Here is a 14220-nt window from a genome sequence, read left to right on the forward strand (position 1 = left end):
ATTCCCAGTATTCTGCAAGATGCCCTTTAAACCCTGCAGAGAACACAGGGGAGGAGATTCTCCAGCTGTTATCTCATGAGCAAATAGACAATGTTTGTTCATTTAATCAACACATCACCCTTTTCTTCCTGCCTCCCTGAGAGAGCACCCCCCCCTCCCAGTGTCACTCCTGCCTTGCTGCCTGTTCTTGGGAGAAACTCTTAAAGGAGCTTGAGGTAGCACCTTCTTTAAGAGGTCCAGAAGCTCTTGTCAACCCTGATACCATTCCTAAAGATCCTAAAGCCAGGAATTTTCTTCCTTGTGGGAAGAGGGAACAAGGGATATGGCTGCCCCCACAGAAGTATAACAGGTGCTAGTGAGAGTGCTTGCTTTGGGAGGCAGTCAGGACTGTCCCTCCATCATCAACCCTAAAGTTTTACCTAAATGACTGGGAAAGTGAACTGAAACTAATCATTGTGGAAAAGTAGTACAAGTTAAGGCTAATGGATCCCTAGGACCCAGCTGAGAGTCAGGCAGCAGGGAGACTTGGTTATAGAAACATCTTCCTGGCAGTAGGACACATAACTCATTGGAGTTTGGGACTCTCTTTTAATAAATGAGGATAGAGATGAAAGTATTAATAATAGTAAGAAGAGAGGGAGAGGAAGGAATTCTCCACCTGCCATTGAACTTGATTCTTTCAGTGCCTGGTCCAGGAGGGAAGCCTGGCCTCTCTTCTAAGTCCTGTCTCTGTGAGAAGGCAAAGCACCTCTGCCAACTATGGCTTATGCCTCCTCTAACTGATCCATCTCTAGGGCATGTCTGCCCAGCTCCCGACCTCCCACACTGTGGAGCTCCTGGGCCACATCTGATGTCCAGTTAGCAAGCAGGTCACTGAAGTCAGGCGTGCTGGTGTTGAGGAGACATAAGGAGCTGGGAACTGGCTCCTTCCAGAAGGACTGTGGCAGCTTCCTTTTGTGCATTGGGGTGATATGGCCATACTTCTTTTCAAGCCTCAGCCTCCTGCTGTCAGACACCCTCTGCCTAGAGTATTGACAGAGGCCATATTCAAAGAGCTCAACCAGAGGCCCCAGCTTCTGAGACCTCTCTCTGCTGGAGGTGAACCTGGCCTGGCAATCAAAGCCCCTGGAGAGACCAACAATGTCAGTGTCCTCATCCTCCTGGTCCCCACTCTGGACAATATGCATCAAATCTGCATAGTAGAGCTCCCTTGCAGATTTACCAGGTGGGTGGCTGTCCTCATAAATGTTGCAGGCATCTGGATCATTGTCTTTTGTCTTCTGGCCAAAGTATTTCTGGATGTCACAGCTGATGAGCTCAGAGAAGCGGAGGAGTTGCAAAGTCGTCTCAGTGCTACTTGGGCTTGACCTGGCGGGACCGTTCACTAGCTCCTGGTCCGACTTCTGGCATCCTGGACTACCCCCTGCCAGCTCTAGGTCCTCCATCTGTTTTTCCCCATCTTCTTCCTCTTCACCATCTTCCTCCTCCTCCTCTTCAGAGGTTTCAGGGAAGTCTGGGTCTCGGTGGCCAGTAGTAGATAAGAATGGTTGGTGGAAGGGGGCCTGCAGTCTAAAGTCACATAAATTTCTGATCACTCCAGCAGCCATCTCCTCTCTTGAGCTTAGGAGTCTTCTAAGGCTGCAGATGTTACCTGATTGGTAAGAGAAGGCAGGGGAAGAGAAGTAGACAGAGACTGAGTCAATTGATTTGACAATGTCATGTTTGAGCAACTTAGTTCATTGAGCTACCTCTGTATCTTTATTCAGGCAGTTTCCCCTAGAATACCCTCCCCTTCATCTCTGTCCATCAACCGAACCCATCCTTCAATACCTAGTTCAAACAATAACCTCTCCATGACCAGAAATGAGATGTAAGATTCATTTCGGCCTTTTGCTTCCTCACTGTCATCACTTCCCCATCCCGCCGTCCATAACTCTCTTGGTCTAGCTTCAATTTAACATACATTGGCAGAGCAGGGGGACACTGGAAGAGATAAAAACTACTTTTATTTCATAAAGGCCCTTGCTCTCATAGAACTTACAGTGTGACAAGGGATATAGAAACAAACACACATTTCTATAATACAAATGCTGTACAAGAAAGCATATGCTTAAATGCTAATAAAAGCAGAAGATCAGAGGAAGGAAAGAGTTGCATTGGCTTGAGTGGTCAGGGAAGTCTTGCTAGAGGAGGTGGAATTTAAGCTGGGCACTAATGGATGAATAAGATTTGGAAAAGGGGAAGGAATGGGCCTTCTAACCTAAGGGTGAAGTATGAATACAGATGCAAAGCCAGAATTAAGAATGACTAAGGGAAAATGGTAATAAAGCTATTCAGAGTGGGCCAAGGGGATTCATGGTGGAGAGTGGTAGGAGATAAGGTAAGTTGAAAAGGTAAGTTGAGGAAAGATTGTAAGTCCCAGGCTAAGGATTTTATCCTGTTAGAAGTAGAGAGACTGTGAAAGTTATCAGGTCAGGGAATGACGTGATGCATGAAAGTTGTGTTTTTAAAGACTGGTCTGGGCAGTGTACACGTAATCTTTCTCAGGAACTTCAGGCTCTTAGTCCTAAAACAAACCTTAGAGATAATCTAGAAAACCTTACTCTTATCTGAAATGGGTAAAGGAGAATTGGACACATATACATAGGTTGTTGTAGAAATGTTAAACTCAACAGAGAAGTAAGTGGGGATAGGGAGGGAGAGGTGTGACAAAAAGAAAGGATGATTTGGAATTTAGTCACAAGAAACAAACTTTGATCCTGAAGGAGGAATTATAAGAGCTTGGGGGATAGGAAAGGAGAGGAAAGAACTTGGACTGTTGTTGTTCAGCCATGTCTGATTCTTCATGACTCCATTTGGGTTTTTCTTGGCATAGATACTGGAGTGGTTTGCCATTCCTTCTACAGATCATTTTACAGATGAGGAAACTGAGGCAAGCAGTTAAGTGATTCGCCCAAGGTCACCTAACAATTGTCTGAGGCCAGATTTGAACTCAAAAAGAGGAGTTTTCCTGACTCCAACCCCAACACTCTATTCACTGTGTCACCTAGCTGTCCTCTGCTCTCTTAGACAACTGGGGAATGGCTGAACAAATCGTGATTTATATATGTAATGGAATATTATGGTATTATAAGAAATAATGAAAGAAATTATTTCAGAGAATACTGGGTGGTATGAACAGAGGCAGAGTGAAGTAAACAGAAACAAAACAATTTATATAAGGATAACAACCTTGTAGAGAAGAATAACTTTGAAGAACTTCAAAACTTTGCTCAATGCCATGAACAGCCATGTCTGCAGAGCAGTCATGGTGAAGCATGTTGCAGCTCCTGACTAGCAACAGATAAGAGGTGCAACAGCATACATTTTTGGACATGGACACTATGTGGCTTCACTTAGCGCATTGGTTACAAGGAGTTTTTTCTCTCAGTTTTTAAGTAGGGTGTAAAGGTTAGGTAAAAGGAGTCAGCCATTATGACTGAAAAAAAGAGGGCCATTGTACCATTTTTAAAAAGTATATAGAAGATAATATAATCAAGTCCAGAAGGGGGTAGAGACAAACAGAAAAGCTTTGAAATAAAAAAATTTGTTACATATTAAAAACAATATGAAAAGGAGATTCATAGTTTCATATAAAATCCTCCTTTTAGGTTTTCTGCTATGTGTAAGGAATGTTTTGTTGTTCAAAATCAAATGGAGATGGGAAAGGGGATGGAGGAAGGGAGAAAAACAATTTGGAATTCAAAATCTTATAAAAGTGAATATTGAAAACTAAAGGAAATAAAGAAAAGGAAAAGCAAAATTTTATTTTTTTAAAAAAAATTTGCAAAGCTATGATCTCCTGGTCCACTTCCTTTATTTTATAGAGGGGTGCTCTATGCATAATAATTGGCAGGTCATTAAACTTCTCTGAACCTCAATTCAATTGAAAAATGAGAATACCAACACCTGGGGGTCCTACCTCACAGAGTTGTCATGAGGGCCAAATGGGATAATATATGTGAAACATCTGTCAAATCTTAGAAGATTGTACCTATTCATTATTAAAGAAGGAAGGAAAAAACTGATCTTGAGAAGCAAGATTGGGAGAAGTCAAGGTGTTGTGCCATATGACTAGGAGAAGGATGGTACTACCACTGACCAATGGGTATATTGTTATGGGTATGGGGAGAAGGTAATGAGTCCAATTTATGGAATATCGAAGAGGCAAGTGAAGATGTAGCTCGGAGCTTGGATGAGAAGTTAAGGCTGAATATGTTGATTTGTTTTGTTTGACTGAATTTATTACAATGGAGGCTTATGTCGGGGAGAGCAAGCCATTAGGAAATGACCGTGATATAAAACAAAAAGAAAACAGCATCAGCAAAACTTTTTTTTAATTGAGAGCTCATATTAAAAATATGATATAAGTAGAATGTGATCTGTGCTTAACAAATTCTAGCTAGATGGATGAATGGGTGGTTGGATGGATACAAAATTTAAGGCTGGAGAGAAAGAGAGAGACAGAGACAGAGAGCGGTTTTATGGTCATCTGTCTCTTTGAGTGTTTGGGAGCATCCCCTTCATCACATAATGGTTTTATGGCATCAAAATAAATGACATTTATGGCTCTTCAATAAAGAGAGTCTCTGTGACATCTGCCCAGGATAAAAAGGGCACTAAAGAAGCTTCGAACAGACTTGAATTTGACAATAAAGGACTTCCAACCATTCCTTTTTGTCAATGGAATACTTGCATATTGGGAGCAGTTCCCTCTCTGTCTCTGGTAAAGTTCCTAAGTTCCTAAAATCTGAAAATTCCACATAAAGAGCTGAAAATCTATCAGAAGTCATAGCAGCTGCTAGCTACCATTTCTAGGATGGTGATGGTTTGGTGGGACAAAATGCTTTATAGAATCTGGAAGGATTTGGTTCCTAGGGGATGTACTATGTGTTCTTTTTATACTACCCTCCTCTTTACTCCCAAACTTCACTTTGGCTCTATTATTTCGTTCTTCCAGTTGGGTTCACTTCCTGATTCTCTGGTTTTTGCGATATGGGGTAAGAGGTCAGCAGTTATAGCTGATGTTTAGAGGAGATTCTGGCAGCCATCTTTCTCATGGTTGATACATTGTTGAAATAGTTAGATATATCTTTGTATTATTTGTTATTCTGTTAATGCCAGCAACATCGATCTTTGAAAACTTAGTTTGATGTTGCTACAGTAACAATATCCAAACTCCCCACGAGACAGGCTATTTAAATTACGGTTACATAAGTAAGAGAGCACATAAAGTATATGCATTAAAATACAAAGTAATTTTAAGAGAAAGAGAGACAGAGAGATCGAGACAGAGAGAGCATTAACAACTATGAGCATCAGGAAATGCGAGAAGTCACTTGAGGCGTGCCTTGAAAGAAACTAGATATTTTTATGAGGCACGAATGAGGAGGAAGTGCATTTCAGATGTGAGGGTCTGCTTGTGCAAAGGCACATCGGAGGGAGATGGAATGGAAGGTATAGGAAACAGGAGTCAACTTTACTGGAAAGGAAAATTTTCAAAGGAAAAAACAAGGAACTAAGCCTGGAAAGGTAGATGGGAACCAGATTGTGAAAGGCTTTAAAATTAATTCTAAGGAATTTACATTTTATTCTAGAGGTAGTAAGGAATTCTTGAAGATTTTTGAGTATCAGGATGACTTAAGAACATTTGTGTCCTATTTGTGGTCCTGGTTTATTGGCAGGAGGAAAGGACTAGCTCCATTCCCACCTTCCAGGGTAACTATGAGAAGAAGAGATTATTGTATCAGTGGAAAAGCCCTCAAGAAGTATAGTCAACCTATTGTTCTGACCAATATCATTCCATAATCATTCCATTCATTCATTAGATCCAGACTCAACTGTACCATCACAAAACTCCACCGGAACATCTCTCATCCAATTGTACGAAGTACAGCTCAGATCCCACTTCCGAGTTGGTATTGCGCCCTTCCTCCCCCCTTACCTCCCTCTGTCCCTCTCCACAAGTTATACATTTATTTATTTCTCCAAGTAGATGTTGTGCTGCAGAATATAACCTCTCAGTAGACTATAAACTCCCTGAGGACAGAAACTGTTTTATTACTTGACCCATACTTGGTGAATTTTCTTTAATTTGTCATATTGCTTCTATGGGTACTAAGTTTCTTCCCACCTCCACCTTGCAGGGTGGTTAGCCTAGCATTCTGTTTCTCTGGATTCAGTGACTCTGGAAAGATCGTTGACTTTGAAAGTGAAGAAGCTTGGTTCTAATTCCACTTCTGACACTACCTGTGTGACCTTGCCTAAGTTACTTCTTGAGGTTGGATTAGGGGACCTTTGAGTTATTTATCCATGTAATCATAGATTATTATAAGTAATAAATGCTGGTTAATATGCTACAGAACTAGAGGGCATCATTGTTTCAGGTACCCTGAGTGCATGGGAGTTAGGTTTTGTTGGACCCACAGGGCAAGATAGTATTATGGTAGCCAATTACTACAAAACACTCAGACTATGCACAAATATAGGCACATCTTATTTATCTAGAATCCAAGCTATCAGTGAACTGAAAGAAATAGAATTCTAGAACCTCTTCTTCACTCTATTATAGATACAAAATAACAACCACAACAAGGTCAAGTTAATGCTTTAAAAAAAAGAGTTCCTACTATATATCTTGGGGCCCCTGCAGATTTAGCCCATGTCATTTCCACTGGGCAATAAGAATTGATGTTCATCTGGACAAAACAGTAAAATTCATTTGGAGGAACCAAAAAAAAAAAAAAAATCAAAGACCCACAAAAATAAGTACGATGGAAGGGAGCAAAGCAATCAGTCCTCAAATAATATGACAAAGTAATATTCATTAAAACTATTTACTATTGGTTAAAAAAATAGAGAAGGTGATTAGAGGAACTGATGAGATAAGGAGGAATTAAAAATAATTGAATTCAAAAACCCAGTATTCAATTAAACCTGAAAATATAAATTACCTCAGGAAGAACTTCCTACTTAATGAGAATTGTTTGAAAACTGGAAGCAACCTGGAAGAATTTTAGACCAACACCTTATTTAGCAAAATAAACTCACAATAGAGAGATGACCTGAATACTAATCATACACACAAAGAAGACAACCAGATCAGGTATCTTTCAAAGCTATGGTTAAGGGATGACTTCTTAATCAAACAAGGGATAAAGGTAATAACAAAAGATGGGGAAAAAATTTCAGTTACATGAAGTTGAAAAGCTTTTTGAATGAACAAAAATTCAGTAGATTGGAGGAAAGTCTTTATATAAAATATCTCAGAGGACTTAATTTCTTAAATAGATAGACGACTAACAAGTGATACCAAAAGTCATTCTCTAATAAATAAGTGGTCAAAAAGTATGAACTAATAGTTCTCAAAAGAACTGCAAACTACCAACTTCAAAGTAAAGAAAATTCTTCCAGTCATTAGATTATAAAGAAATGTAAATCAAAACAACTCTGAAGTTTTACCTCAGAACCAGCAAGTTGGCAAAGATCACAAAAGAGCTGAAGAGTCAACACTGGAAGAACTGTGGGAAGACTGGCACACTAGTGGAGTTGTAAATTGGTCCAATCATCCCAGGAAGCCTAGAAAAATGTAAGCTGAGAGACTAAAATGCCTGTTTCATTTGCTCCAGAGATCTTCATGTGAAGTATATACCCCAAATGGGTCAGTGATGAAATGAAAGGTCCTACATGTACCAAAATTTTTATGGCTGCACTTTTTATATTAATAAAAAAAAACCAGAAGCAAAAAAGATGCCTCGTGATGGGCAAATGGCTAAATAGCTTGGCTTATGAATATAATGGAATATTACTATCCTGTAAGAAACAGTGAGGTTGATGAATACAGAGAAGTATGGAAAGACATGAACTGATGCAAATCAAAGTAAGTAAAAGTAAGAAGACAGCATGCACAATGATTATAACAATGTAGATGGAAAGAACAAAACAATCAGATTTGAATATTATGAAATTATAATGACTAAGCTTGGTACCACAGAAGAGGTATGAGATGGCAGCTCCCCATCCTTCTTTGCAGATGTATGAGAACTATGTATGAGGACCATTTCATGTGGTCAGAGTATGTTGCTGAGTTGGTTAGTTTTATTGTTTCTCCCCTCTTTTTTATTTTTGGAAGGGGAGGTAGAAGGAAGACTTTGAAAATTGTAGGTGATATAAAAATGAATGTATCAATAAAAGTTGTTTTAAAACAAGTAACAATTATCCCTGAAGTCCATAGTCACATAAAGAGCCTTTGGAATCCTCAAGGAACTTTCAGTGGTAGAATTTGCATTTTTAAAAAATGAAGATTAAAAGAAGAAACCCAGTCTCCTTGACAGCATGATTGCAGCAATGGCATACTTAATGTGGAGTCTAAAGAGCTGGATTCAAATCTAGTCCCTCCCACTTACTATATGATTAGGGAAGTTCCTTCTTTCCACCTACAGGTTCTTAGCTTTTCTCTTCCACAAAATGTGGGGGATAGGATAGGGTTCTTGCTGCCCTTTGATTCTATAAAGCTAAGAAGGTCTCAGATTAAAGAGAAGAGATGCTTCAGCACTTGACCAATAGCTGAGCAATGGAACAGATTTCAAGACGTTCAAACTCTCAAAGCATCCCTCTGGAGAATTCTGTGGTGCCCAGTCTACAGCCAGGTTGGCACTTCCTTCTATGACTTAGTGTAATGAAAAGAGTGCTGCCTTGGTTCATATGCTGGCTCTAGCACTTACTGGCTTGAGTGATCCTGGGCAAATCATTTCACCTCTCTGAGCCTCAGTTCCCCGACCTATAAGTTGGAGGTAACGGTTCTTGCGCCACAGACTTTACAGGATTGTTGTGAGGAAACCTTATAGCTCTATATAGAGGAGATTTTTTTCACCATTTTTATAGCTTATTGCTTTTATAGTTCAGACTCAAATGTGCTTCCTCAGATCCCCGCAGTGAGCCAGAGCACCTGTTTTTTGTTCTTGCAAAGTTAAAGTTCCTTTATGCTCATCATGACATTAAAGGGAGAGGGAGAGGGTTAGAGGTATTATTTCCACTTCCCTGACAAAATGAGAATCCCCAAAGCTATAGGAAAATACCCCTGACATTCTTTCTTATACCTCATACCTTCTTTCTTTCTTATAACTTTGCCAAACATTTCTCTAACCTGCTTGATCATGAGTTAGGTGATGGAGAGACTGGATTGAGGGTCCTGGTCTTTGGCCTCCCAGTCTTAAATGTACTTTTTGTTTATCCCAACTGCTTCCCAGGGAGCTAGTCAGAGACTGAGGTACCCCCAGGGAGGGAGAGAGGGAGAGAGGATGAGGGCAGAAAGGAAATCAAACCTACGTGATGGCTACAATGGGGTTAGCACCTGAAGCCAGACAGACTTGTTGAATCTGTCATTCCTTCCAACAGACTGAGTGTGGGGAGAGGTGGAGCCCTCAGGTCCAGATGTAGGCAATACAAAAATTGTGTTGTAGGATTTGTAGGTGATGTTTGAGACTTATTTAAATAAGTGGTAGCTAGGGCATACAATGGATTGAGCACTGGGTCTGGAGTCAGGAAGACTTGAGATCAAAACCTGCCTTAGATACTGACTAGCAGTGTGACCCTGAACAGGTCATGTAACCTCTGTCTGCCTCAGTATCCTCCTCTGTAAAATGAATATAATAATAGCACCTACCTCTCAGAGTGGTTGTAAGGATAAAATGAGAAAATATTTATAAAATGCTTTGCAGGCCTTTTAGTGCTATTATCTGTGTCTATACTGATGACTATTATTAGCTACTAAATAGCCTGGAAGAAAACCTTTCCCATTTCTTTCTTTTGATATTTTCAGTTCTTTTTAAAAATGAAATGGCACACACACACACACACACACACACATGATTGACATAAAGTATAATTTAAATAGAACCTGTAGAACAAAGAAAAATAAAACAAAATATATTTAAAAGTCTCACATACATACAACCTAAGATGCTAATGCATCTTTAAAATCATTTATGAAACTTTCAAACCTTATAACTTGTATACTCAAAATTATTTTTAGAAAACCTCTACTGCTACATGGAAGTTTTTACTGCTTGGTTTTAAAAGAAAATGGAAATTTTGAAATAGTCCTGAAATAGCACACTACTTTCCATTTAATTCTTTTCACAGAACCCTGGTGCTGTCAGGGGCCTTAGAGATATTATAATACCTTTTATATTTAGTTCTTAACTGGAGGGTCCCTAGATTTTGGGGGCTCTATAAATTTGGATGTAGAAAAATTACATATTTATTTCAATGTAATTAGTTTCTTTAATAATTTTATGTATTTTATTTATGCAATAACATGATTCTGAGGAGTCCCTAGGCTTTATGAGATTGCCAAAAGGAGTCCATGACACAAGAAAGATTAAGAACCTCTGTTTTATATCAAGATTCTATGGAGAGCTTATAATATAAAAACATTTGAAGGAATTGGGGATATTTAGCCTAGGGGAGAAAAGACTAAGGGAACATCACTGCAGTCTTTAAGTATCTGGGGGTTTTGAGGTGGAAGGGAGTTTAGACTTCTTCTACTTAGCCCTAGAAGGCAAGGATGGGACCAACAGGGGGAAATTGCTGATAGGCAAATTTCCACTCAATATTAAGAGAAGACTGTCCCAAATTGAAGTGAGCTGCCTTGGGACGCAGTGAGCTCTTCATCATTGGATTTCTCCAAGCAAAGGGTACATAACCATTTGTCAGTGAAATTATGAAGGAAATCCTTGTTTTCTGGGAAGGGTTGGACTAGATGGACTTCTGAGGACCCTTCAAGAGTCTATGGTTTTGTGGTTCTACCTACTTATGAACAAAGAACAATGACTCACATCTGGGAAATCTTCAAACCTCAACATTGGCAGCAAGGAGTATTGGGGAATGGGAATGCAGAACCAGGATTGCAGTTGTCCATAGCTTGTGCCCTTGGAAAGAACAGGCTGGGCCAGCCTGATATGGGCATCAATAGATATTAGTAGGTTAATCTGGGACTCTCAGGTACAAATCTTCAATGGATGGCTATTCTAGGCTGACACTTGGTCACTGATGAATTTCCATTCACTGAGTAGGTTTATAGCTGTACTCAACCAGCTGCTGTGTAGTTTGTTGTGGGAATAACCTCTCTTAGAGAGTAAAGATTATAATCCTCTGTGCCCTGCTTCATATCTCAAAAATTCCTTTGCCCTGACTTAGTTTGAGGAAGTATGCCCCAATCAGGTCCAAGGAATGGGATGCTTTCTTCTTTTTGGCAAGTCTGTGCATCTTAATCTTCTACGTCCTGTGGTCTCTTCAAGTCCACATGCCTCCCACCCCTGCCCCCAACTTCTGCTGTCCAGAAATAGAAATTATTCCAACACTAGAATTCTATGATTAATAACTAACAGAGATTAAGGAAGAGGATTTTAGATTTCAATTGGAAGGGATCTTAGAAATAGTAGAATCATAGATTTAAAGTTGGAAAGATCCAAATCCCTTATTTTTATGGATGTGGACTTTGAGGTCCAATGTTACCCAAGGATAATTGGGTAATAGAGCCAAAATTTGAACCCGGGTCTTCTGACTTCAAGTCCAGTGTTCTTTGTATTATAAAATGCTGCACCCCATCCCCCACAAGCTTTTACAGATTCAGAAACTGAGTCAAACCCTGGTGTCCCATTTTATAGATTCAGAAACTGAGACCCAAAGAGGGGAAGTTATTTGTCTAAGGTGACATAGGAAGTATCTTAAATCAAATCCTCTGGTTCCAAGTATATTATCTTTCTATTTCAGATCCCTTTGGATGCTATACAGAGGAAAGATTGATTCTCCTACTGTCCCCTGAACACCAGATAGACATTTATCCTTATTCCCTGTGAAAGGAAAGGGTATTTATATATGCACTGGGAAAGAAAGGTAGAGGGGGCTGCCTTTTGGTTCCTGCACTCCACTCCTCTGAGTTTCACAACATAGGTACACAATATCATAAACAACTTCCAGTCTCATTCTGTTGGAGTTGTGTGTCAGGGGATCTCATTACTCAGCATAGAATGAATAAACATAGCCTCTTTCAAGGCCTAGGAGGAGGTAGAAATGGCTCCCCTTCCTTCCCTTCCCTTCCCTTCCCTTCCCTTCCCTTCCCTTCCCTTCCCTTCCCTTCCCTTCCTATAGCTCTTCTTTCTGGGGCCCTTGGGAATTCTTACCTTCAGAGATCAGGCCAGGCTCCCCCAGGTCTTCCTGTGAATGCAGCAGCCCTCCACCTGTGACTGAAGTATTTATAGTCAGCCCCAGCACTGGCGGCTGACAAATATTTGGTGGCTGTATTGTCATAGTAGACTTGGCAAACAGAGCTTGAGTTTGCTTTGGCGCCCAGCAACCGGGGAACACTACAGCAAAGAAACCCGTGTGGGCGGAAGATAGGGTTCACCTTAATGGCTGGCCTGCCAGGGGACCTTCGAGTGTTGTCCCTGTCCCGCCGCCTGTTAAAACTCCAGCTCCAGCTGCACAGCTGCCTGGCACACTTGTCCCGAGGGCCCTTATCTCCCCTTCTGATTGGAGCCTGAATCAAGCTTGGTCAAATAGGTGTAAAATTAAATTTCATGCTATTTTGACTCCTGGAGTAGGCCTCCTCCAAAGAACATAAGCTTATCCAGTCTCTCTGTGTAAACAGACAGACAGAGCTTCCTGGGCTCTGGACCAACCCAACCAGGGAAAAAAAGAGCTGGAGGCTTGCCTTCCTTGCCTAGCAGAAGCCCCTGCTAACTTCAGACCCTCAGAACATGCCTCCCTCCCCTGCCTGGGCTTCCCAGGATTGAAAGGTGAGGAAGTCAGGTCCCATTTCTGAATCTCCTCTCACTCACCTGTCCTGGCCCAATTCACCACCAGCCCACAGGGGGCTTCCCTAGGTTTAAGGGGTTGGATTCTTGGCAAGAATATACTTCATTATAGATTGATGCATTGAGGAACATGAGTGGTGATGACATTTTGTCCTGTTCTGGAGCTCGGAGCCCATGGAAAGAGATTGACCACATCTAGGTGTTCTCCCCTGGTCTTTGAAATTCCTTATCATGATTGCTGAGCTGCAGACTTATTTCCACATGAATCCAAGCTCTTTGCCTCCCTAATTCCTGTTCCCTTTTATTCTGAGCATTCATAGGATTTAATCTGATTCAACCTCATTTTACAGATGAGGAAACTGAGGCCTCAAAATGGGGTAAGACATTAACAAGTGGAAGAGTAGAAATTTGAATGCATCTCCTGATTCTAAATCTCATGTTCTTTCATGTATTTAGTGACAATTCTTCCCTACACGTGGGCCTGAAGGCAGCTGGGACTCAGGAACCTAGAGCAGAGGTGGGGAACTTACAGCCTGAGGCTGCATGTGACCCCTTAGGTCCTCAAGTGTGACTCTTTGACTGAATCCAAACGTCACATAACAAACCCCTTAATAAAAGGATTTGTTCTGTAAAACTTGGACTCAGTCAAAAGGCCACACTTGAGGACCTAGAAAGCCACATGTGACCTTGAGGCTGCAAGTTCCCCACCCCCTGACCAGAGTTTCAAGTGTGCCAGAGAGAACTCCATTGTGGCCAGTCCTTTTGAATATGTATTCAGTACCTACTAAGTACAACGTATTGGGCTAGGCTCTGGGGACACAAACAAAACAAAACAACCCCAGACCCCAGTCAATCAGCAAGCATTTGGTAAAGCACTGTGCTAAGCACTGGGGACACCAGAGCAAGAATGAAACATTCCTTGTTCTAGAGGAGCTGAAATTCTATTGGAGGAGACTTGTGTACAATAAAATGCAGACAAACAAATGCAAAGTAGAGATGTGTTACAAGGTGAGGGCATCAAAAATGGCTTCATATACAAAGTAGCATTTAAGCTGAGATTTAAAGGAAATTAGGGGTTCTAAGAGGTGCAAGAGAAGAGAAATTTTATTCCAGTCACAGGCGAGTGGCCTCTGCAAAGGCACTGAGACAGGTGATAGAATGTCGTATCCAAGGAACAGCAAGAAGGTCAGTTTAAACAGAGACAAGAGAGTGTGAAAGGGAATAATGTATAATAAAGCTCAGAAGATAAATTGGAATCAGGTTGTGAAGGGCTCTGAATGCCAAATAGTAGTTTATTCTAGGGGTAAAAGGGAGCTCCTGGGGTTCTTGAGCAGGGGAATGATGTGGTCAGACCTGAGATTTG

At 40.8% G+C, this 14220-nt stretch overlaps 1 protein-coding gene across 1 annotated transcript; it reads right to left on the reverse strand.

Moving 5' to 3' along the window:
- Positions 1–568: 568 nt before the first annotated feature.
- Positions 569–12462, reverse strand: PERCC1 (proline and glutamate rich with coiled coil 1). Its single transcript, XM_072600261.1, has 2 exons — positions 12225–12462; positions 569–1651 (listed from the first exon to the last, which is right to left on the reverse strand). Exons 1-2 carry the CDS (start codon positions 12349–12351, stop codon positions 765–767), a joined length of 1014 nt encoding a protein of 337 aa, XP_072456362.1. The 5' UTR covers positions 12352–12462; the 3' UTR covers positions 569–764.
- Between the last annotated feature and the right edge of the window lie 1758 nt (positions 12463–14220).

This window comes from Notamacropus eugenii, chromosome 1, assembly GCF_028372415.1.
Source record: "Notamacropus eugenii isolate mMacEug1 chromosome 1, mMacEug1.pri_v2, whole genome shotgun sequence".
NCBI lineage: Eukaryota > Metazoa > Chordata > Mammalia > Diprotodontia > Macropodidae > Notamacropus > Notamacropus eugenii.

Bases quoted from the DNA above. Each gene is read 5' to 3' on its own strand.
- PERCC1 (XM_072600261.1), bottom strand. From the start codon at position 12,351: ATGACAATACAGCCACCAAATATTTGTCAGCCGCCAGTGCTGGGGCTG. The intron at 1,652-12,224 runs GTAAGAATTCCC...CTTACCAATCAG, and splicing joins GCCTGGCCTGATCTCTGAAG to GTAACATCTGCAGCCTTAGA.